At 38.2% G+C, this 25,667-nt stretch overlaps 1 protein-coding gene across 5 annotated transcripts in view; it reads left to right on the top strand.

Annotated features, from left to right (window-relative positions):
* The window catches only part of PAPSS1 (3'-phosphoadenosine 5'-phosphosulfate synthase 1), a 103,641-nt gene that overhangs the window by 23,503 nt on the left and 54,471 nt on the right, over window positions 1-25,667 (top strand). For all 5 annotated transcript variants that reach the window (XM_005555626.5, XM_015450723.4, XM_015450724.4 and 2 more), the window contains 3 exons: window positions 2,794-3,029; window positions 9,605-9,743; window positions 14,340-14,458. In XM_005555626.5, coding sequence (XP_005555683.3) covers window positions 2,794-3,029; window positions 9,605-9,743; window positions 14,340-14,458 — 494 coding nt within the window. The remainder of the gene's footprint in view (window positions 1-2,793; window positions 3,030-9,604; window positions 9,744-14,339; window positions 14,459-25,667) is intronic.

The raw sequence follows: 25,667 nt of genomic DNA, 5'->3' as shown, positions 1-25,667 counted from the left end.
TTTTAATGTATAAAGCAACTGACACTATATTGATGCTCTCAAAATATCCTCCTCTTCTTTTTTTTTTTTAAATTTTACTTTAAGGTCTGGGATGCATGTGTAGAACGTGCAGGTTTGTTACATGCATTGGCATGGTGGTTCGCTGCACTTTTTAACCTGTCATCTGGGTTTTAAGCCCCACATGCATAGCTATGTATCCTGATGCTTTCCCTCCCCTCCCCTTCCCACCCCCCCGCCCTCCCGATGACAAGCCCCAGTGTATGTTGTTCCCCTCCCTGTGTCCATATGTTCAGCTCCCGCTTATGAGGGAGAACATGCGATGTTTGGTTTTCTGTTCCTGTGCTAGTTTGCTGAGGATGATGGCTTCCAGCTCCATCCGTGTCCCTGCAAAGGACATGATCTCGTTCCTTTTTATGGCTGGCATAGTATTCCATGGTGTATATGTACGACATTTTCTTTATCCAGTCTATCATTGATGGGCATTTGGGTTGGTTCCATGTTTTTGCTGTTGTAAATAGTGCTGCAATAAACATACATGTGCATGTGTCTTTATAGTAGAATGATTTATATTCCTTTGGGTATATACCCAGTGATGGGATTCCTGGGTCAAATGGTATTTCTGGTACTAGGTCCTTGAGGAATCATCACACTGTCTTCCACAATGGTGGAACTAATTTACATTTCCTACCAACAGTGTAAAAGCGTTCCTGTTTCTCCACAGCCTCTCCAGCATCTGTTGTTTCTTGACATTTTAGTAATAGCCATTCTGACTGGCATGAGATGATATCTCATTGTGGCTTTGATTTGCATTTCTCTATTGATCAGTGATGCTGAGCTTTTTTTCATATGTTTGTTGGCCACATAAATGTCTTCTTTTGAGAAGTGTCTGTTCATATCCTTTGCCCACTTTTTGATGGAGTTGTTTCTTGTGTATTAAGTTCCTTATAGATTCTGGATGTTAGACCTTTGTCAGATGGTAGATTGCAAAAATTTTCTCCACATACGCAAATCAGTAAATGTTATTCCATCACATAAACAGAACCAATGACAGAAACCACATGAATATCTCAATAGACACAGGAAGGGCCTTTGATAAAATTCAACATCTATGTTAAAAACTCTCAATAAACTAGGTATTGATGGAACATATCTCAAAATGAAAAGAGCTATTTTTGACAAACGTATAGCCAATATCTTACTGAATGGACAAAAGCCAGAAGCATTCCCTTTGAAAACCAGCAAAAGACAAAGATGCCCTTTCTCATCACTTCTAGTCAACATAGTATTGGAATTTCTGGCCGGGGCAATCAGGCAAGAAAAATGAATAAAGTGTATTCAGATAGGAAGAGAGGAAGTCAAATTGTCTCCGTTTGCAGATGACATGATTCTATATTTAGAAAGCCCCATAGTCTCAGTCCCAAAACTCCTTAAGCTGATAAATAATTTCAGTGAAGTCTCAGGATACAAAATCAATGTGCAAAAATCACAAGCATTCTTATACACCAACAATAGATAAGCAGAGAGCCAAATCATGAATAAACTCCCATTCACAATTGCTCCAAAGAGAATAAAATACCTACGAATACAACTTGCAAGGGATGTGAAGGACAAGGAGAACTACAGACCATTGCTGAGGGAAATAATAGAGGACACAAACAAATGGAAAAACATTCCAACCTCATGGATAGGAAGAATCAGTATCGTGAAAATGGCCATACTGCCCAAAGTAATCTATGGACTCAGTGCTATTCCCATCAGACTATCATTTGATATTCTTACAGAATTAGAAATAAAGTACTTTAAATTTCATATGGAACCAAAAAAGAGCCCTCTATTTTTTTTTTATTCCAGTTAGCCTTCTGTACTACCATGAATTCTTTCAAGAGCATTGGTACATTAGACTTCAGTATTTTATATCTTGCTTTAGAAGTATCTTGGTTACAACACTCGCCAAGTTGGCAAATAATTGTGCATAAATGTACTCTTTCCTTCTCCCCCTTGTTTACTGAGTAAACACTGTTAGTATAGGAAGGTGAGTTGAAATGAGGGTGTTCTATTAAGATTAATTATATTATAAATTGGACTCTCAGATAGTTGTATCAAGGTGGTTTGTGAGTGCTGATGATCTAGGAAAATGGAGGTACCTTTGTAACATTTCTTACTTTTGTCCTTTCTTTTTCTTCCCTCACCAGAAATAATTTGGGCATATGACTTTGTTTTAAAATTTGGCATGCTGCTTTAGAAAAGTGGTAACGAGAGGACAAAGTGAATTCCCAACCATGTCTGCTAATAAAGTTAGTTAAGCCTTTCTGAAGTTTATCAGTGATTTCTGATACCTTTGCTCATAGATATTTCATTAAAACAAACTCTTATTATGTTTAAACTGTAGGTGTTTTCCTAGGTAAGAGGTAAATCTTAAATAGAAATATTAGATAAGAACATTACTGAGAGATTGCTGTGCATAATGAATGTATTTAGTCCTGTGATTAAAATTTTTTATATCTCTTGAGACCAGGAGTTTGAGACCAGCTGGAGCAACATATTGAGAATTCTGTCTCTACGAATAATAAAATAAGTTGGATGTGGTGGCATGTGCCTGTTGTCCCAGCTATTCAGAAGGCTGAGGCATGATCTCTTGAGTGCAGGAGTTTGAGGCGGCAGTGAGCTATGCAGCCTCTGCACTCCAGCCTGGGTGGCAGAGCGAGACCCTGTTTCTGGAAAAAAAAAAAGTTTTACTACATAGTTACACTTCTAACTTTACACATGGAATCTGTTTGGACTGTTTAATTTTAGGCTTGTCTGGAGCAGGAAAGACTACTGTGAGCATGGCTTTGGAGGAGTACCTGGTTTGCCATGGTATTCCATGCTACACTCTGGATGGTGACAATATTCGTCAAGGTCTCAATAAAAATCTTGGCTTTAGTCCTGAAGACAGAGAAGAGAATGTTCGACGCATTGCAGAAGTTGCTAAACTGTTTGCAGATGCTGGCTTAGTGTGCATCACAAGTTTCATATCACCTTATACTCAGGTATGTGGTTTTTGTGCCATTGCCTTTCTGATTACATTTACTAAAAATATGATATCAGGCAAAGCACATACTTTAAACATTGGTGTGTGCTTTGAGGCTAACTGCTTCTCCCCAGCTACCATCTCTTTGTTCCTCAAACATAGGATTAAAATAACCTAAAACATTTCTATGCTGTGACATTCTAAGTAAATCCGGTTTTGATAAAACCTGCTTTTAAAAAAGCCCTGACACAGTGGTTGAATTCAAGCCAATGACCAAATTATTTCAAGCTCGACTTTTCGACTTAATAAACCTATAGTGAATGCTTCACAGATGTCATACTCCGAAGAAAATCTAAGTTTCTTAACATGTGCCCTACCATGGCTTCTTTGCTCAGAATTCGTTGTTCTTAGCTTGCATCATAGTTCCTCTTATTTTAGAGATTGCAGCAACTACAAACCATGTTTGTGTATTTCTCTGAAAAAATTATGTCATTTCTTATATCAGGATTTTTGTTTCCTCCCTGCCTGGAAAGCACTCTTCTCCCTCACATTGTCAGCTGACTTCTAGCCATACATTGAGACTTAGGTTAGGTACCTTAACACTTTATTTTATTTTCTTCAACTTTTATTTTGAGTTCAGGACTATATGTGCAGGTTTGTTAAATCAGTAAACGTGTGCTATGGTGGTTTGCTACGCAGATCATCCCGTCACCTAAGTATTAAGCCCAGCATCCATTAGCTATTCTTCCTGATGTTCTCCATCCCTACCCACAATAGTCACCAGTGTGTGTTGTTCCCCCGATGTGTCCATGTGTTCTCATTATTCAGCTCCCACTTATTAGTGAGAACATATAGTGTTTGATTTTCTGTTTCTGTGTTAGTTTGCTGAGGATAATGGCTTCCACCTCCACCAAGTCTCTGGAAAGGACATGATATCATTCCTTTTTTAGCTACATAGTATTCCATGATGTATATGTACCACATTTTCTTTATCCAGTCTATCATTGATGGGCATTTAGGTTGATTCCATGTCTTTGCTATTGTGAATAGTGCTGCAGTGAACATACTCATGCATGTATCTTTGCAATAGAGTGATTTATATTCCCTTGGGTATATACCCAGTAATGGGATTGCTGGGTCAAATGGTATTTCTGCCTCTAGGTCTTTGAGGATTCACCACACTGTCTTCCACAATGGTTGAACTAGTTTACACTCCCATCTACAATGTAAAAGCATTCCTTTTTCTCCACTAGCTCACCAAGATCTGTTGTTTCTTGACTTTCTAATAACAGCCATTCCAACTAGTGTGAGATGGTATCTCATTGTGGTTTTGATTTGCATTTGTCTAATGATCAGTGATGTTGAGCTTTTTTTCATATTGGTTGGCTGCATGTATGTCTTCTTAAGAGAAGTGTCTGTTCATATATCCTTTGCCCACTTTTTAATGTTTTTTTTTCCTTGTAAATTTGCTTAAGTTCCTTGTTGATCCCATTCTGTAGGTTGTCTGTTCACTGTGATGATAGTTTCTCTTTCTGTGCAGAAGCTCTTTAGTTTAATTAGATCCCATTTGTCAAATTTTGCTTTTATTGCAATTACTTTTTATGTTTTTGTCATGAAATATTTTGCCTGCGCCTGTGTCCTGAGTAGTATTGCCTAGATTTTCGTCTAGGGTTTTTATAGTTTTGGGTTTCATATTTAAGCCTTTAATCCATCTTGAGTTAATTTTTGCATATGGTGTAAGGAAAGGGTCCAGTTTCAATATTCTGCATATGGCAAGCCAGTTCTCCTAGCACCATTTATTAAATAGGGAATCCTTTCCCACTACTTGTTTTTGTCAGGTTTGTCAAAGATCAGATGGTTGTAGGTATGCATATGTTATTTTTAAAAACTCAGTTCACTGGTGATACTGATAGTAGCTGTAGTGATAATAATATTAACATTTATTGAACACTTTACTGTGTTCTGGTAATTGCTAGAGTGCTTTTCTGTGAATTAACTAAAGTAATTCTTGTCTCCTAGTGGGGAGACAAGGAAACAAGGTGTGCATTGCCCAAGATCACACACTATACTTGTAGAAGAGCAAGGGTTTGCACCCAGATAGTGCATCTCCTGAGCTTAGATGCTATGCTGCCTCAAAACTCCACTGTCTCCTTGACAGCTGGGACCACATCTTACTTGCTTTGTAATCTTGATGCCAAGCCTGGCTCTTGGACCATACTATATGATTAGCATTTGTTGGACAATAGCATACTCCCTTGGGAAGCCCTGATATCAGTGAATAAGTGAGTTAGTATAGAGGTGAGAGGCAGGGTCTTTGGAGTTGAAACTCCAAAGAAACAAAGGGGCTGAAATCTCAGCTCTGCCAGTTATTGCTGCTGTGGCCTTGGCCAGCACGCTTAACCTCCCTCAGTTCAAGTAATGCCTGCAACATAGGGTTGCTCTGAAGATTAGGTAAGTCATGTATTTAAAGCCTTAGCACAGTGCCTGGCATGTAATAACTATTCAATAAATGTAATAAATTATATTAGCACAATTCTAGTACTGTATCATACATTTTGATGGTTACTTGGACTTTTTTTTAAAAAAAACAAGATTTGACCTGTAAGAATTATGGATAAGTGTTAGATTGAGTATTATTTACGCAGGTTCACTTAATTGAACCATGGCAGGGGTCCTAAAACATTCTGTAAAAACCATTTCTTGAAACGCTTGGATCATTGCCAATATGTCAGTTTAAAGTGTTTAATTAATAGAAGCATAGTAAGAGTTATTTAGAGTTCCTGAATCCTTGGATATACACAGTTTTCATAAAAATATGATATTGGCATTCTTATACCTTCTGGTGGGAATCTTGCAGCTCTCGGAAAGGGGGAGGTCTATAATACCCGTTATGGAGAGCTGTCAGCAGACACCTGGGTCTCTAAGAGTGTGTGCTGATCTGCTTTGCGGCCTCCTTGATTGCATAGTATGGAGCAAAATCTTTGTTGACCTCATCTGTAAAGGCACTAATAATGAGGTTTGGACTATGTTTAGGGCATCTGAAAATCCATGAAAATATTTGGATTGAAACATGTAATATATAGGACATGTGTATTTTTCTGTACAGTCACGTTTATATTTGTTCATTCAAGAGATGTTTATTGGGTATTTCCACGTCAACCACTGAACTGGGCATATTGGTTCTAAAAATAAACCTGATAGTTCCTATTCTTAAGGAGTTGGTAGTCTGGTGGGAATGCAGAGATGTGAAGAGTTACAGTATCTTGAGGCAAGTGATGAAGTAGATATATATAAAAGGTGTTATGGAAGATTCACAGAGGAGCTGCTGCTAGAAATGAGTCATGAAGGATGAATCAGAGTATACTAGTTAGACCACAGGGAGAAAACTATTTCAGACAGAGGAGACAGTACAGTATGCTCAATGGAATGTGAACAGTTTGTTTTTTTGGGAAACTGTAGGTAAGTTGCTGTGACTGCTATGAAAGATGATTGTGAGGGGAGATGGAGCTGATCGATTTGCAGAGGCTAGGTGGTGACTTCTGGACTGTTCAGAAAGAATTTTGCCCCAAAAGGAGTTAATAGTTAGAGATTATAACAGAGGTTGGTGTCACTGGGTTTGCATTTGAGTGAGGTCATCCTTGAAGCCTGGAATGAGAATGGTCTGGAGGTAAGAGACTAACCAGGAGGCTTATGGTAGCACCAGCTCCTTCAGGGAAGAGGGTGTGAACTGGAGCAGCAGCAATGGGACTGGTAACTATGGGAGCATATTTAAGGGCTCTTGAGGCTTAAGTAGCATCAGCAAAACCTGGTTCCTGCTTGATTGCTGATTGTGGGTGCGGGGTTGGGGGGGGGAGACACAGAATGAAGTATGGTGCTTTCTGGTATGATTGAGTTATGAAGTACAGGATAGGAGGGGAGGACATGCGTATTTCATTTTTGGTGGATTATGTTTGAAGTGCTAGTGGAGTGTCTAAGTGGAGATTACCACTGGGCCATCTAGGAAATTGGTTTTAGAGTTTAGGAAAGTTGTGTAGGATTGAGATCTAGATTTAGGAATCATTAACTTTATTAGTTGAAACCTAGATGAGGATGATTAGATACAGAAGAGTATATAATAAGATGAGAGCCATGGATAGAAACTCGGTGACACTTTCCTTTAAAAGAATAGTTAGAATAGTAAGATCATAGCTTAATTGCTGTTCCAGACACTGACATTGTAAAGCTAATGAGATGATTTTAATATACTGGAATAAGATCTATGATCATATATAGTGAGTATTCTGAGAACCCCGAGAAAGCAAGGGGCCTCATCAGCCTGAGCAGGCAGGGAAGGCTTCCTGGAGGAGGTCACCATGGAGATGTGCTGTGAGGAAGCACATTGGTTTATCCAGAAGAGAGGGGTTGAGTATTTGCTGGTAGGGGTGGGATTGTGGCGTGGGGAGGCCTAAGGTAGAAACAGCCTGACCAAGCAAGTATTATTAATAGAGCATCAAGTGCAAGACTGAGAATGGTGGTGCCAGGTATAGGGCTGATGCCTCACTTTAAGAAACTTGGATTTTACCCCAGTGGTGGCAGGGAGTCTCTGAAGAGTTGAGTAAGATGGTCAAATTTGCATCCTTTGCCACAGTGTAGACTGTGGCTTTGAGCATATCCAAGTTAGAAGCCAGAAGACCAGTAATACGTTGAGGTTGTTCAGACAAGAGATTTGAGGTTGAACTAGGGAATAGGGAAAGATTGCAAACTGGATTGGTGTAATATTTAGAAGTAACATCTGTAGGACTTTGTGACTGAATTAATGTATGGGAAAGGGAAGGAACCAGTATAGTATTGTGGGTGTGGAGTGTGGTCTTCCTTGATTTGGGAAGTATACGAGAGAATGCAAACTTGAGAGAAAAGGGACTGGATTTAGTTTTGGACATGCTTAGTTTTTGGCACCTGTGGTATATGCAGGTGGACATAGGAAGAATTGGACATGTGTGTTTAATTTCAGGACAGAGTTCAGGGTTCAAACTTCAGTGTTGATATATGTGTTGTAGTTTATACTGTGAAGGCACTTGAGAGAAATGCGCAAGAACTATGTAAGGTGAGCAGTGGGCTGTGGCGGGAGTGTGGGCAACTCCAGTGTTAAGGGATGGGTGAAGTAGGAGGAGCCCAGGTGGAGTCTGCCTGGGAAAGATCAGGGAATAACATTATAGGCATCCATAGGCATAACAGTGGGAAAGCAGCAAAGAGGCCTGGTATTTTAAATACTGAAAAGTACCTGTTGTTAAGGAAAAGTTTTTATATGATTTGTTAGTTCGTTATGCTAAAAAATTTTTTTGGAGACAAGATCTCACTCTGTCACTGAGACTGGAGTGTAGTGACTATTCACAGGTACAGTCGTAGTGTGTTACAGCCTGGAACCCCTGGGCTCAAGTGATCCTCCTGCCTCAGCCTCCCCAAGTGGCTGGGACTATAAGCATGCTGCACCACTTCCCTTAGTCATTCATTTGTTTTAAATGGATGAAGGTACTTGTACTTGTTTGTTACTGGGGAGCAGGGAACCCAGCAAAGGGGGAATGCTGAAGATTTCAAGTGGAGTAGAGAGATTGGGTTGAACGAGGTCCTGTAGGAGGCCATGAAAGGGAAGGGGATTCCCAATATGTGAAGGTAGAAGTGGCAGGGAGAAAAGGATCATTAGTATGTAGATAAATTTGTATGACAGAGAAGAGATTTTGTATGGCAGAGACGAGATTTTGCTTGAAAGAGAAGAGATTGAGAACTTATGCTTGGGGATTTATTTATTTATTTTTTTTGAACCATGAAGTATGGCCATCTGGTCAGAGTGGAAGTAGGTAAGGATTGTCAGAGGGACCAAGGAAGGTGGCAAATGCTAAAATGAGCTGTGTGGAAAAAGGATGGTAGAAATTGCAGGCACCAACTTTGAAAATATTGGCAACTACTCTTTGGTTAATGGAGTATAAATGTGGAACAAAGGGAGAGTTAGGTTTTGAAGACCAGAAAGAAGAAAAGATTGACTTAGGAAGGAAACATTGTTCCAAAGGACAGAGTGGGGAGGGTTTAGAGGGAACTACAAGGGTGGTTACTAGAGATTTGGGAGTTAGGAGCAGAAAAGTTAAGTTTTAGGAGTGTTAGAGAGGAGAAGTGGCGCAGGGGGCTTCTATTGGCAAAGAAACTAGCCTCAGGATTCTGAATGAATCTTTCTTGTGCAGTTGTTTTCATGCCAGCTTAGGCTGGGTTTGAATGTGACATTAGAGAGAAGCCTGATGACACCTGCATTCAAGCTGGGCTTTGGCTCAGGATCCATATAGAATTTGGGTGAAAGAGTTTGTGGTGCATTCATTGTTTTCCTTCTGTAACTCCCCAGTATTCTGGGTTAGTAGAACAGTATGCCTTTTTAAATTGTCACGAGTAATAGGAATTAACCTAATAATTTCTTGGAGTTTTTTTCAGTTTATATTTAAAAACATAAATTTTGTCTATTTCCCACTAAATTAGATGAGAAGCACTTTTTACTCATTTGTAGTATTAACATAGTACCTTTTTGATTTGTGTGATCATTTTTAATTTATTTTTATTTTTTATTTTTTTAAGGATCGCAACAATGCAAGGCAGATTCATGAGGGTGCAAGTTTACCGTTTTTTGAAGTATTTGTTGATGCTCCTCTGCATGTTTGTGAACAGAGGGATGTCAAAGGACTCTACAAAAAAGCCCGGGCAGGAGAAATTAAAGGTCAGTAATACTTTCTTCCCAGTTTCACTTTGCTTAGGATATTTTCTAAGAGATTGGAAGTGTTAGAGTAACTTGGAGCTTCTTGAGGAGAGAATGTAGTCTTATTACACTATTCCATCTCTCAGGCATAGCAGCAGTGCCTGGTGCTGGGCTAAATGAGTCTTGTTGATCCTTTTGGAATCCTGTTCAGTAGCCAGAGTTGGGGCTTGGGAGTTGGTGAAAACCTACTTGAGAAAATTAGGTGCTTAATATTAAGTTGAACGTCAGTTGCCTGCTGCCACCAATTCTACTTTCTTTGTTCCAGGGAAAATGGAGGAAATCCCATAGCTATTGGAAAAAATGCCTGAATGATAAACGTCTTAATGACGAGGATAATGCCTTGTACTTTATTACAATCCTTGGAATGGTCCCTTATTCATTTCATGTACCATTGTTGAATTAGATTGAATTAATGTATCACTGATTCTATTAAAATATATACAGCTGACCCTGCACATCTGTGGGTTCCACGTGTGTAGTTTCAACCAAGCATGAATTGCAAATATTCCAGAAGAAATAATATAAAATAATACAGCAATTAAAAAATAGTATAAATAACAAATATAGTATAACATCTATTTATATAACATTTACATTGTACTAGGTATGAGTAATCTAGAGATGATTTAAAGTATATAAGAGAATGAACATAGGTTATATGCAAATAGTACACGATTTTATGTAAGGGACTTGCACATCCTCACATTTTGGTATTCACAGGAAGTCCTGGAACAAATCCACATGATTACCAAGGGACAGCTCTACACCTCGCTTTTTAGGTTTTATGGTCCGCTTCCCAGAGTTTCAACTGTGGTGGACATTTAGACATTGAGGGAGAAATTTAGAACCCAGCTCTGCTCTGGCCTTTGATATCAATCATAGTATTTATCTCGTAGACATTCCTTGACTTGTTCTGTTCTATTATTGTTAACAGAAACAAAGGACTTGCTTGATTAAAAAAAAAACAACAACAAACAACTAAAGATAGCATTGTTTAGGAATCAGTGAGTCCTGCAGGTAACTTTTAAGTTTGCCTTCCCAGCAGGGAATGTGATAGCCTGAGACTGTCACAGGAACTCCCAGGAACTCTCTCGATGATAGATTTTGGCATTCAGTTTTTGGCCCTGAAAAGAATAAGATAGAGTGGGAAGGAAAATGGTAGTTATTCTGGGTTCTTCTGTATTTGGACCTGGGAATGCTTTGGCAGTTGGGTCAAGTTCCATCTGCTGTGGTAACATTAGTTCCATGGGCAAGGCTGACCTCCGGTAATGTGACTATGGAGAATCAGTTCCTTGATGGGGACTCCTGCCTGTCAACCCTCTACCCCATTAAGCTGTTACTTTCTTGACCCAGAAAGAGCAGGCTGCTTGACCAGAATAATTTAGGACAATTGGAGGAAAACCTGTTTAACCCTTCAACTCCCATATTACTCTCTCAATGGCCAGTTTTCAGATCAGTCTTTGTGTAGAAATTTGGCACAGAAAAGCAAAATGGTGGATCCTAAATAAAGTCTAAACTTTTTACTTATTTTAATTGTAGTTGGTTTTGTTGTTTTTGCACGAATGGATTGGTGAGGGAAGGTTTGTCATCCTGGCTGGAGTAAGCTGCTTGTGAGCAGGGAGATCATAGTGAACATTTTTGTGTGTTTAGAATTTAGCACAGTACATCACCCAAAGCATATACCTGTGACACACACAGTTAATGCTTGTTGGATGGATAAGAAGGTGGAGTGGGAGTGGAATATTCAATACACATTTGCCAATGCTTTGGTGACGAAAAGAGTTGAATTCTTGTAAAATATTTGAAGAGATTTATTCTGAACCAAATACGATTGACTGTGGCCCATGACACAGCCCTCAGGAGGTCCTGAGAACATGTGCCCAAGGTGGTCAGGGCATAGCTTGGTTTTATACATTTTAGAGAGGCATGAGACATCAATCAAATACATAAAAGAAATACACTTGTTTGGTCCAGAAAGGTGGGACAACTCAAAGCCAGGTTGTCGGGGGGCTTCTAGGATATAGGTGAATTTAAACGTTTTCTGGTTGACAATTGATTGGGTTTGTCTAAAGACCTGGGATTGATAGAAAGAGAATGTTCAGGTTAAGATAAAGATTGTGGAGACCAAAGTTCTTTTGAAGTCTTACAGTGGCTACCCTTAGAGCCAACAGATGACAGATGTTTCCTGTTCAGATCTTAATCTCTCTTGGGAGGGTCTGGAAGAAAAAAAAACGGTTTTGTTAATAACGATTCTTTAAAGATACAAATTTCCCCTCACAAAAAACAGCTTTGCAGGGCCATTTCAAAATATGACAAAGAAACATGTTTTGGGGAAAATGTTTTGATTTTCTTCTTGTCTTGCAATGTTATGCCAGAGTCAGGTTGGAAAAGAAGTCATGATATATAGGGTTAAATAAAACCTATCTGATGAAAATTTATGGTTTGTAGGGCATGACTTCCCAGGCCCCTTAGATAGGAATTGGGGCAAGATAAAAAATGAGAGTTTAGTCCTCAGCTTTCTATTTGCAAGGTATATATTTGGTGCCAGGTATTCAAAGATGAATAAGACCTTGTCCACAATGCTCTTGAGTCTCTTACAGTTTGTACTGTATAACTGGGAGTGTGTTTGTATTAGTCCAGTTTCTTGTTTACTTTCTCAGTTATTGACTGTATTCCCCTGAGTAGAGGTTGATAAAATGTTCCTTAGGTTAATGTGTGTGTGTGTGTCTGTATGCATACACTGATATTTAGGTTTCCCATGGTGCTGGAGTTCCTGATTGTAGAGTCACTTATTTTTTTAAAAAGCTTTTACTTGTAAATGGTGCTTAACAAGTTCCCTATCAACTCTGTTTCAAAGCTGTAATGGTAAACATTCCAGGACAGACAAGATTGTGTATATTCACAGGGCCTCAGGCTGTTATAGACCTTTACATGACATTTATTGGACAGTCAGTATATCCTTGTGTCATTCATTATGTTATCTCAATTATTTTCATGATGACTACTTAAGATAGTTTTTATTACCTACTTAAATATTTTTCCTCAGAATTTACATTTATCATTGTAATCACTTATGGATAAATTATCTAGTAGGAGAACTCCAGGGCTTCTAAAATGTTAAGCCACCTCTTCTAACCCAGTGCTTGTCAAGCTTTGCTGCATGTAAGCATTTCCTTGGGAACTTTTAAAAATCCAGTGCCAAGGCTGTACTCCAGACCAGTGAAATAAGAATCTCATGGGGTGGGACCCGGTAATTCCAGTATATCGTCGCATTTAAGAATCAGAGCTTAACAATTAGTGTTCTTAACCGGATTTTTTTTTTTTCCCCAGCCGTTTTCTTGTGACCCACTGCTAAATGGGAATACTGGTAATGCAGAAATTTTTTCTTGAGTTCAGGACTGCAGGGGATGCTTAGAAATAGGAAATAGAAAAAAATGAAATAAGTGCGCTGTAGGTTTGTAGTATATATTATTGAAGTCTTTTGCTAGCTGCATTTCTTAATATTAATGGTAATGATTTTAAATTCATGCATACCATTCTAACCTAAGAGTGACCTAGGCTTTCCAAGATAGACAAGCCTTGAATGACTTACGTGTGAGGTAAGGTCAGGGGTATAAGATAGGAATAGCCTATCTTTAACTCGGCTAACCTTCTCTGGGAAATTGTCATCTATTTGCTCTTTTCTTAGCAGTTATATGGTAACACATATACCATAGGAAAAATCTAAATAGTGGTTATTACTAAAATTATATTTGATTGTGTAATTTATTTTGTGATCTATTTACTATCCTTATTTATGTCTAGTTTAAGCAGATAGTAGTTGATTTGACTTAACACTTGTTATCTGATGGCAAAAGAAGCCTGCAGAGCTTCAATTTGTCCACGGATAATTCTTATGAATATACTGGACAGATTGACTTAGTGTTTGTTTTTGCACTGAGAAGAAAATAATCTTGTCACGTTTGGTTTTATGTCCATGTCCTGTAGAGAAATTGAGATGCTTTGAATCACCTGGTATTAATTCCGTATATCTTCACAGGCAACTTGGGCATTTTTTTAAGACAAAAAAGAAAGAAAAAAGGTGACAAAAGTAGTAGAATTGATTCTTACTATTTGTGGATTTGATATTTATGAATTTGCCTACTTGACAAAATTTATTTGTAATCTCCACATCAATACTCCTGGCACTTTCACGGTCAGTGCAGCACGTCCGACACACCTGACACAGTTCCCAGCGAAAATCGACCAGGCAGCACTTTACCTTCTGGGTTTAGTTCTCAAACCATAAGCAGTTTTTCTTTGTGCAGCCTATTTGGTGCCAGATTTTTTACATTTTTATGCTATTTTGGGTAGTTTTGCAGTTTAAAATGGCCCCCATTATAGGAAAAAAAAAAGTTTAATTAGAAATCTCCCAAGAAAGACACTTCATTACTATAATCCTGTGACTTGGAGGACAGCGCAGATACTAACTTCAGTGTAGCAGAGGTCTGCGCTGAGAAAACAAAGCAATTTTAATTTTATTTTCCACCCTACTCTGTTATCTGGTACCTTTCACAGGTTTCACTGGGATCGATTCTGAATATGAAAAGCCAGAAGCCCCTGAGTTGGTGCTGAAAACAGACTCCTGTGATGTAAATGACTGTGTCCAGCAAGTTGTGGAACTTCTACAGGAACGGGTAAGAGAAGACGAAAGAAGGAATCATCAGAGAAAAATTACATCTCTCTCATAATCTTCCCCCTCCAAAAAAAAAAATGGTGGTGTTAATGTTGAGTAACGTTTTAATTTAAATGCTTTGAAATGCCAGCGGTGTTCTGTGTCTGTATGTCAGTGTGAGGTGTTGTGGGGAACACCGTGAATGTGCGGTATATGAAATATCCCCATCAGTATAAACCTCAGGAGGCTTAGGAGTCAAACAGTCTTGTACTTTACCAGTAATTTTACCACAGAAAAATACCTAACAGAAAATCCAGCCATGATTACTCAGTCCTGTAACTTGATAGTGTTATATTTTTCAATTTGAGGTATACAAAGTAGTTAAGTTTTCTTAGACATTTAGAGCGCCCACATTTTCCTTGTGATAACATGCTGATCTCCTTATGGGTGGATTCTAGAGAGGGACCTGTGGAGGATGTAAGTTTCTAGGACATAAGGACCTTTGGGTGCCTGGACATATGGAGGCATGAAGAGGCTTGATGTTCTCCAGGGTACTCAGGCCCACTAACAAGTGCAGGGTTCCTTCAGACTTTAGTCTGGGTTTTTAGAAGTTTTCTTTCCCTTGTGCTTTGTCCATACTACCTTCAGTCCCCTTTCCCCTTTTCGTTAGAGGGTCACATAGTTCACTGTAGTTGGAGAGGATCTGGCCTCCGTGTGGGTAGAGGTCTTGGGTCAGTGATTACCCTGTCACCTTGTCATGCATCCACCCTTTGCTGTTCAGTCCTGACCTAGGGGTACACAGAAAATGAGGTACCATCTTTCCTCATTCTGTCCTAACTGTGGGTTTTGGAGTTTGAACCTCCTCTTAGTCTACAAAATCCTGTAATAAACCTCTTTCATCTAGTGTATCTTATAAACCTCTTTCATCTAGTCTGTCTTACTGGATATATTCGACATACAACTTTAAAGAAATTTCTTTGTCTGAATATATTATAAACATTTAGCCTTTGATTTTTTTCCACATTATATCTACCAGGTAGATAATGTGGGACTTTGCTTCCTATTTTATTTTATCTAAACATTGTAGCTGAATAAATATAAATAATGTAAATCGATATATTCTGATGTTTTTCTCTGTATTTACTGTTCAGATATCATTATTTGCAGGTCACTGAGACATCCCAGGAGGTTTTATGCTTCGTCATCGCTGCCTTCTAGGTTTCTTTTTAAATGACTTCTGCACTCTTGTTCTAATCCTATTGTTCTACTTTTAGCTTCCTTCTCATCTCTCCAAAGCTGTCCCAGCGTCCATTCTTTCATCATCCATCATCAACCACACACTGATTAAAAGCCCACCACTGTAGATTTTACAGTCCTAGGCGCTAGTAATGCAAAGATTTACCAGCAGTGTCTCCATCCTTGAGGAATTTACATTATAAGTGATAGAAACAGACATAAGAGTGTTTAACTCCTCGGAAGTGTGTTAGAAATCATGATTTCAGTTATGTCCATGGCATACTGGGAGGCACAGGGGAATGAATTTGGAAAGGCTTTTTATCAGTCTTTCTCATCTGTTTGTTCATTTTTAGAAAATACTTTTACTGGGCATAGAATTCTGCATTGACAGATTTTTTTTTTTTCTTTTAGTGCTTTAAAGATGTTCCTTTTTTTTGTTTGCTTCATTTCTGATGAGAAGTATAATGTAATTCTTTTCTTTGTTCCTCTGTGTGATTTTTTTGCGTGTTTGAATTTAAGATTTTCTGTTACTCCTTGGATTTTAGTGGGTTTAATATCATGTGTCTAGGTCTTGTATTTAATTAAGTCTTTTTTCTTCCTGTTTAGAATTCCCCAACCTGCTTGGGTAGATACATATTTTTTTCATTAGTTTTTGGAAACTCTTGGCCATTATCATGTTAAGTATTTCCTTTGCCTTTTTCACTCTTCTTCTGGTACTCTAGTTACCCATATGTTAAATAATATATTGTCCCACAATTTTTAGATGCTGTGTTTCTTTCATCCCTTTTCTGTTAACATTTTAGCTTTGATAATTTCTAATAACTGATTTTTAAGTTTGCTGATTCCTTAACTGTATCCAATCTATTCATATGCTCATAGAAGGAATTTTTAAATTCTGATAATCATTAAAAAACAATTCTCATTATTTGACTTTTTTTTTTTGACAGTATTCATTTTTCTGTTGAAATTCTCCATCTCTCCATGCATGCTGTCCACTTTTTCATTAGATCCTTTAACTTAATCCCAGTTAAAAAGTACTAGATTGAGGATTGCTTGAACCTGGGAGGTGGAGGTTGCAGTGAGCTGAGATTACACCACTGCAGTCCAGCCTGGGTGACAGAGTGAGACTCTGCCTCAAAGAAAAAAAAAAATCCTGCCTTATGGTTTGAACATGTGTGTTATTTCTGAATCTCATTTTGTTGAGATTTCTTTGTCATATCTCTCGACAGTGGGTAGTTTTTCTTGCTTTTTGGTGTATCTTGTAATGTTTTGTGAATGCACATTGTGTCTAGATGTACAGTAGAGATTGAGGTAGTGTTTATGTCATGGGCATGTTTCATTTTCTGTCATACTGTTATCGTAGTAGGTTGATTTAGCCCTCAGCTGGATTTGGCAGTCCTTATTCCTTATGAAGTTGTTCTTACTGCATCACAGGCTTCAAATTTCTGCAGTGGTGGGCTCTTCTACCTTGTACTTAGCGTGGGGCCTGGCCTGCTCTTGGGTTTTTCTTAGTGTTCCTCCTTCATCCTCAGTGTTCCCTGTATACCTGTACCACAGAAGGAGTCTTCTTCCTGTTCGTTTCTCAGCAGCATACTGCTGTGGCTTATCACTTGGTGGTAGGCTCATGACTGGGAAGTGGTGATGATTCTCAGTTTCCTGGCCCAACTTCAGTCTAAGGCGCGACCTGTGTGCTCCTGAGTCTTGAGGTGGGTTTTTCCTCAGTGCTTCTTCCTCTCCCTGCGTAACAGCTAATCTCTGCTTTCACCCTGGGAGGCTTGGAAGGGAGTTTTCTTTTCCTCACATGCATTAGCGTGTTTTGTATCTGTTTTGTACTGGCTACCTGGTTTGTATGAATGCCGGATCTTGGGCCCAAAAGGATTTCCTTCATCTCCTTCTTTTTGGCAGACCATATTTGCTTCCACCCCTCCCCCAGAAACAGAAGACCCTGGGAAGGTTTGAGGGTTTCCTTTCCTTTTTCATTAGCTTAAGGCTTTTGTGGTTATGAAAGAAGGGTCTGGTGAGTGAGCATAGGTTTTTGCCTGTGCCCCACTGAGGAAGACTCTTTTTAGTCTCTAGACCTCCTCCTGATTTATGTTCTGAGCACCTGCCATAGGCGTGCTTGTGAGTGAGTTCAGGACCCCTTGTGTCTGGTACCCCCGGTCCTCAATTGTACTAAGCCTGTCACACTAGTTCACACTCAGCCTTTAAAAGTTTTAAAGACATTTTAGCTCTTTTCCTCTTACCTGCCTTTATTGTAGCCACCTCTTCCTCCCATGTTCTGCTAAAGGTAAGCAGTTCATGTGCCTGGTCTTTTCTTGGTGGGACTTGTCACTTGGAAGCAGTTCATCTCACTGCTTTTTTTCACCTCAGTTCTGCAATGGGCTCAAGAAAGTTTATGATTGTAGATTGGCTGGCCTTTTCATTTGTTAGGTGATGCTCTCTTTTGAAATCTGTTTTGTTTTCAATGCATTGTTTATCCTTTCTCTTCAGTTTTACTCCATTGCTGTTTTCTTAGAAATTTGTATAAAATTCTATTTCTAGACATAGATATTAAATCCATTTCATTTTTATTGAAACTATAGTTCTAGTATTTTTCCTTTTCATTTTGATTGTAGTTTTGTTTGAGTTTTTTTGTATACTGAGCCTATCTTTTTTTAATTTGAAATTTGCCATATCAGTGTTACAAAGTTGACTCTCTGTATCTGGGGTTCTATATCTGTGGGTTCCACATTTGTGGATTCAAACAACCATGGATTGAGAATATTCAGGAAAATTAATACAACAATGAAAAAGAATACAAATTTTAAAAAGAATACAATGTAACAACTACTTATATAATGTTTACATTGTATTAGATATTATAAGTAATGCAGAGATGATGTAAAGTATATGGGAAGATGTGTGTAGATTGTATGTGAATGTTGTGCCATTTTATATCGCTTGAGCATCTGTGGATTTTGGTGTCCTCAAGGGGTCCTGGAACCAATTCCCCTCAGATACTGAGGGATGGCTATACAGTTTTATTATTTGTTTTGATTTTTAAAATATCTAGTGATTCGTGTTTTATAAAATCTCAGAAAAATGTACATATTTAATAGATACCATTTTATATAATTTTATGGGGCTTATTAATCGTTGACTATAAATTCCAGATAGTTCAGACATATTTATGGGATTATTAAGCTTGATTTGTGTTGGATGCCACAGGTTTCTCCCACCTTCTTCCCATCTTTCTCACTTTAAATTCGTAATCACTTCTTTGGGGCCCTATTTAGAGTAGTATCCTTTGGGTTTGACACTTTCCCTATGTATAAGCTCTTTTTTTTTCTTCAGGGAGGAGGATAATTTTAAGTTTTTCTTGAAACAAAACAAAACAAAACTTGGTTTTGAGAAAATTTTGCAGCTCTTCACTTATTTTTTCACTAACGTTCTTCCTGTTCCAGGATTCAATCCAGGATTCCACATTGTATTCAGGGTTCAGTTGGTTTTTAACTATAATTCTGTATAATGAAAATACAGATTCCTGTGGTATTTGTGATGTACAGGACTTTGCATCTTGCTTTTTTTCTCTGATGGTTTAAAAACTGAAGGTAAATTGACACTGTGTGATTTTAGGATCATACTATCCCATATTCCGCTAACTGGTTACCACACCTCCAGTTCTGTGTGCCCTTTTGTCCATCCTATGATATTCACAAAATCATCTTTCTAAAGTGTAGTCGAAGCATTTCCCTTTTTTGCTCTAAAACACTTACTGATTTTCCCATTGTTTATGGAATTGAGACAATTTGTATGCCAGGTGTGGTGGTTCACACTTGTAATCCCAGCACTTTGGGAAACTGAAGCAGGAAGATTGCTTGAGGCCAGGAGTTCCAGACCAGCCTGGGCAACATAGTGAGATCCTGTCTCTGTCTCCGAAAAATTTTTTTAAAAAGTAGTCAGGTGTGGTGGCATGTCCCAGCCACTCAGGAGGCTGAGGCCGGAGGATCTCTTGAGCCCAGGAGTTTGAGGCTGCAGAGAGCTATGATTGTGCCACTGCCCTCCAGCCTGGATGACAGAGTAAGACCCTGTCTGAAATAAAAAAATGAAATAAAATAAAATACATCACTGAAAATAAGATAAAATAAAGAGGAGAGATGATTTGTGTTCACAATTCTTCATAGTTTGGTGCTATTGCTTGTCTTATCTCTGTGGTCTTAGTTAATGCCTTTCTCCTAATTTATTTGTACCTAATTAATGATTATGCTAATTGTTCTTCCTTTCATATGGATACTAATCTATATTATGCCTGCTAGACAATCTGATGATTGGACAGTTTCATTGAAAAAGAAGGATAGATAAGAAATTAACATTTGCTGAGTCCTTATTATAAGGGACATATATATGTAGTATGTTGTCTTTTAAAATAACTTGTTCTGTTTATTTCAGTTGGAGAAATGGCCTTTTTTCCTAATTTAGCTTCCAACTATCTCTCACCTGAATTACTGTGGTAGTTTTCCAAATGGTCTTTGTGTTAAGCTCTTTTCATATGTTGTTTAATTTTATTCATACAGTAAACATTTGAAGTGGTTCAGAGAAATGAAGAAACTTGTTCATGGACATGTTGGATTCTGCCTCTAGAATTTCAGTCATTTTCTTTCACCTCTGGCTTTTACTTTCAGGAGTGTTCTCCTTACACTTAAGTGAGATGTAATTAAATCTACATCCAGTAAGGGATTCTGATTGTGTTCATTTAGGAGAGAGAAATTTTCTTTTGAAAAACTGTTAATTTTTATCTTAAAGGTGGGTGGTGACAAAAGAAGAAATGCAAATGCCTACTTAATTTGATAGCTTTCTTTTGGTGTCACCCTCCTTTTCAATATTTGTTACATGGTTTTCTGAATAAATGACTTCACTTCCCAATGAAAGCATGCGTATTTCTCTGTTGTACTTAGTTGATTTTTTTAGTTAATTTAATCGATGGCGCTATATGTGGTAGGCACTTTTGTGAACGCTGGAGATGTGGCAGTGAATTAAGCAATAAACATTCCGGCCTCATGGACCTTAATGTTTGGTCTTCACCACTGTTATTTTGTTTATAGTGTATAGGCTAGAATGACCATATATAGATTCATTTATTTCTCTTCTGTTATACTATGATGTAGAATTTTAAAATGCAATTGAAGGAAGAAATACACATATACACACAACTATATCTGGCATTTATTTTCTTTTGGTTGTTTTTCTCACTAAGTTGAATCCCAGTGGGCATTAGGGCACATGGAGAAACCAGTGAATACCTGACATTCAGCTCAAAGTTTATCCTTAGAGATGCCAGTTGTGCATTTGCCCACTGTACTTCATTGCAAAGTGACTTGCTATAATGTGTACTTTTCATATCGAACTCCCTCTATCCAGGGCTAGCAAATTCAGTTCATTCAACTTCATTGTTATCACAAAGACATTTGCTAGGTTTTCCAAAGGTGGGCTATGGGAGGACACATAGTACAATCTAAATATAGATGGGGAGGTGAAGGGGGTGAATATATCACATACCATGTTGCTTTAAAGCAAGGAATAATAACTAAATCTATGCAGCTTTAGAGTATGTGTTTGGAGTAGGGAGGTGAAGGTTAGGGGTCCTAGATTAACCAGCATTATGTAAAAGAATATATAAACGTGTGTGCTGAAAGAGAATGCCATGGGCAGTATATTAGGGTTCTCTAGAGGGACAGAACTAATGGAATATATATACACACACATATATATACATATATACACACATATATACACACACATATATATACACACATATATATACACACACACATATATATATGAGTTTATTAAGTATTAATTTGCATGATCACAAGGTCCCACAGTAGGCCATCTGCAGGCTGAGGAGCAAGGAGAGCCAGTCTGAGTTCCAAAACCGAAGAACTTGGAGTCTGATGTTTGAGGGCAGGAAGCATCCAGCATGGGAGAAAGGTGTAGGCTGGGAGGCTAGGCCAGTCTCTTTTTTCACATTTTCCTGCCTGTTTATATTCTAGTCATGCTTGTAGCTGATTAGATGGTGCCCACTCAGATAAGAATGGGTCTGCATTTCCTAGCCCACTGACTCAAATGTTAATCTCCTTTGGCAATGCCCTCACAGACGCACCCAGGATCAGTAGTTTGTATCCTTTCCATCCAATCAAGTTGACACACGGTATTAACCGTCACAGGCAGAGATGGAGACCATCAACAGTAACTTATCAGTTGAACTCTTACTATATGTTAGGCCCTGTGTTAGGTACTGCAGTGGCATTGTTGCATCCAATTTACATTGAAACTGATAAGTATTTATAATTATCTTCATTTTGCTGCTGAGGAAACAGATTCCAGAGGTGAAGTTATTTCTCCCAGATAGTTCAGTTAGAGAGAGTGAGGTTTGCACACAGTTCTGATTGATTCTGCAGCCTACACACTCATGTTTCTACTACACTGCCCTTACTAGTATCCAGATTCTTTCCATTTCTAGTTTATTTCTGAAATAGAATCTTTTCTCTGACTCTCTTTCACATTCCTTGATCAGTTGTTCCCTAACTGTAGTTGGGATTAAGAAATGGAAGCGGCATGGGCATTTTGTTGACCTTAGAAAGATTATTTCTTGAGTACTTTTAAAGTACTTGAACAGATCAAAGACAACACTATCTGGGTTGGAAAGAATGTTCATTAAAGAAATAAACTGCTCATACCTGTGCCCAGCTAGTGTGAAATGCTTGTTCTGTGTAAGTGCAATAAGAAAGGTGTTTGTGGGTTATCTAATTTTCCTTGGAAAGAGGCACATTTTGCCTAGTGAATTATGATTTATGTAAGTCCTAAAACGTAAATCTAAGTGGTAAAGGGTTATACTATATATAATGACAACTTTATTTCTAAAATAAGCTAAGTACATTTTATCCCCTTTTCAAGCTTAGTTTTGTAAGACTTTTGAAGACTTTTTTCCTCACAATAACCAGTTTGTTTAATCTCTGATATCATCTGGTATCCAGTGATTCAATTTAATTTTGACTCTAGCTATCTGGAGTTAGCTCAGCCCTCACAGGTTAAGGGCTCACTCCTATACACTGCCCTGTTTTAGATCCCAGCCCAAATGGGGTGCCCAGGCTACCCACTTTCTTGCCTGGCTGATTATGAATCCAAGGTTTCCTACCTCCCTACCTTGTCCCCACACCAGGTTTGATCATTGGCTAGGACAACTCACAGAACTCAGTAAAATGCTTTATTTGCTACTCCCAGTTTCTTATAGACTCAGTAACAGCCAGATGGAAGAGATGTGCAGGGAAGGGGTGGCAGAGCTTCAATGCTTTCTCCATGATCTTCAACCCCACCCCCCACCCAGTACCTCCGTGTGCTCACCAACCGGGAAGCTCTCTGAACCCCATCATTTAGAGGTTTTTATGTAGGCTTTAAGTTGCATGTTTGATTAAATCATAGGCCATTGGTGATTGAACTCAATCTCTCTAATGCCTTTCTGCTCCCCAGAGGTCAGGGGAGAAGAGTGAGGCTGAAAGTTTCAACCCTGTGATGGTGACTTGGACTTTCTGGTCCCAGCTGCCATCATGAAGCTGTCTTCAGCCAAGAGTCCTCTCCTCAGCCCTCCAGAGACACATTGATCACTTAGGGGATTTCAAGGGTTTTAGGAGCTCTGTGCCAAGAACTGAGGACAAAGACCAAACACTGTATATATTTCCCATTGTATACCACTTTTTATTAGAGAGAAGAAAGTACTATAGTCTGGGACTTCCCAGAGAATGAAAGTGTTTGAAAAGCACTGTCTTCATGGAAATAATAGTGGTAGGTAGAGTTTGCTTTTATCTGTTGCTCTGTATTCCTTTGGAGAGACTCTTCGGAAGTGAATTGTAACTGGAAGAGTTTAATGGTCTTCAGTAAGATACAGTATTTATTTCATTGTCCAAGAAAAATGTTTTTAGTATGCTGTACAATGGATAATATGGGATGATGGGTCCTTTGGTTACCATGGGTACTTTACATAAAGTTAAGAATTCTCTGTCATTTTCTGGGTTGCCTTCTCTTTCACTGTGACTATGTAATATAATCGGGATAGATAAAGTGGTCATTCATATAAAGACTGCATTTCTCAGCGTTTTCTCACAGCATCTTCATTTTCTTTGTTTGGTATGTATTTATTTAAGAAAATAGAAGACACTAACAAATCAGGATTTTTTATTTTCCTAGACCCTAAATTGGTCACTAGATGGCCTGCTAGTATTGCATTTTAACTTGGCTTGTTATGACATAAGGAAGTAGACTTCTTGCTGCTGGTTTTAATCTAAAGTGATATTTTAAATACTGTTTTAAAATCTACCAGGAACTTTAGATTTACTAGTGCTATAAATTATTTAAAGGTTTGTCTTTTTAAGAAATGGTGGTTTAGTGCTCTAAGTGGGTTTTATGCTGCACATAAAAGCCAGACTTTGCAGCTTAGTTTTAAAGTGTTGCCAGAATGTCGTTTGGTGTTCATGCTTTGGATGCATGTAGTTTAGATAATAGAAATTTAATAGTTACATAAAAATATGAATGTGCCCTTGTGTTCAAATCTGTTGGGCAGATTTGGCTCAAGAAAAAAGTACAGAAAGTATTTAAAGGAAAACTTAAAATGTGGAATCATTGTATTAACATGTTCAGAGTTCTTTAGGAAGATTAAAATGAGAGGCGAGAGCTACCACTTTCATGTAGTGCGGGTTGTTTGCCCTGCCTGCCAGTTTCCAGGTGAAAACAAAAACAGTTGTCTGTTTCTAGATACAACATATGTTAGATCTTAGACTGTCAAAGTCAAACAAAAAACGTTCTGGGTACCCTGTGTTACATTTTAAAATTAAATTAATACTTATAAATTTATAATATCTCTAGACTTACAGGTTACAGAATTCACCTCTCATTAATAGTAGAGTGTAGGTCGTTTACTGATCCCCTGCTCAGGAGGACTCCTAGGACCTCCCTGAGCCCCCTTCAGTGCTGGGTGACTGGAGCTTTCAGATTGGAGGTGAGGTGTCCAGGTATGTGCAGACTTTTTCCTGGCCTGACTTGGGATCTATTTGTGTTTTAAAGGACATTTCATGAAACAAAGGGTTTTATATGTACAAATTGAAGAAGAGCACGTTGTTTCTAATAGCTCGGTCTGTGGAAATCCTAATGAATCCCAAATAAAGTGGATAGCTCATGTGGCAGGGAGTTCAACTTTCTGTTGTCCAGATATCTTGTCTCACTTTGAGGTGGTTTTGCTCCTTTCAGATGTTTAGTAGTGGTTTTGGAAACTGAGATTTGTCACTGGAATGTGCTAGAAGCTGGCAGCATCTGCATGTTTAAGATTCTTTTTATATTCCTGTTAGAGACTGAGTCCTTTTGTCTTTACACATAGAATCTGTGTGTAACACATTTCCACAGACTGAGCAGATGCTCCCAGTTCCTCTTGATTCATGCTATTTTTGCATTAATTCCCAAAACATTCACTCTATGTATCTTTTTTAGAAGAGAAAAACAGTAGCAACCTTTTGAATGCTTATTTTGGCATTGGTTAGGTATGAGAAGAATTTTGTATTGAAGTTGTGAGGCTAAAATCCATTTAAAAATATTGTTGGTGTGAATTTTGAAAAGGGAAGAGTTTCATGAAATGCTTCTAATGAAAACGTTATTTTGACTCAAAAACAAAATAATGAAAAAATTTCCTTTCTTGAAAAGAAAGTGGTTATAACCTTTGTTAATACATGTAAAGTAGCACATTAATACAAAATTTATGCTCAATTATGAATAACTTTATTAGTGCACAAAACATTTCAGTAATTTGATGGGGCTTACAGTATAGATATTGTCCTTTTCGTGTTCAAAATAGTTACCTTGGAGACAGATTTGATCGCAAATTATTTGTACATTTTTTTTTTTTAACTTGGGGATGTAGTTGGAAGGTAATGGTAGACATCTAGACATCATCTATGGAAATATTCGTTAGTGCA

This window comes from Macaca fascicularis, chromosome 5 (genome assembly GCF_037993035.2).
Source record: "Macaca fascicularis isolate 582-1 chromosome 5, T2T-MFA8v1.1".
NCBI classification, from domain to species: domain Eukaryota; kingdom Metazoa; phylum Chordata; class Mammalia; order Primates; family Cercopithecidae; genus Macaca; species Macaca fascicularis.
The sequence above is the reverse complement of the archived record's forward strand: the minus strand, read 5'-3'. Positions and strand labels throughout refer to the sequence as shown.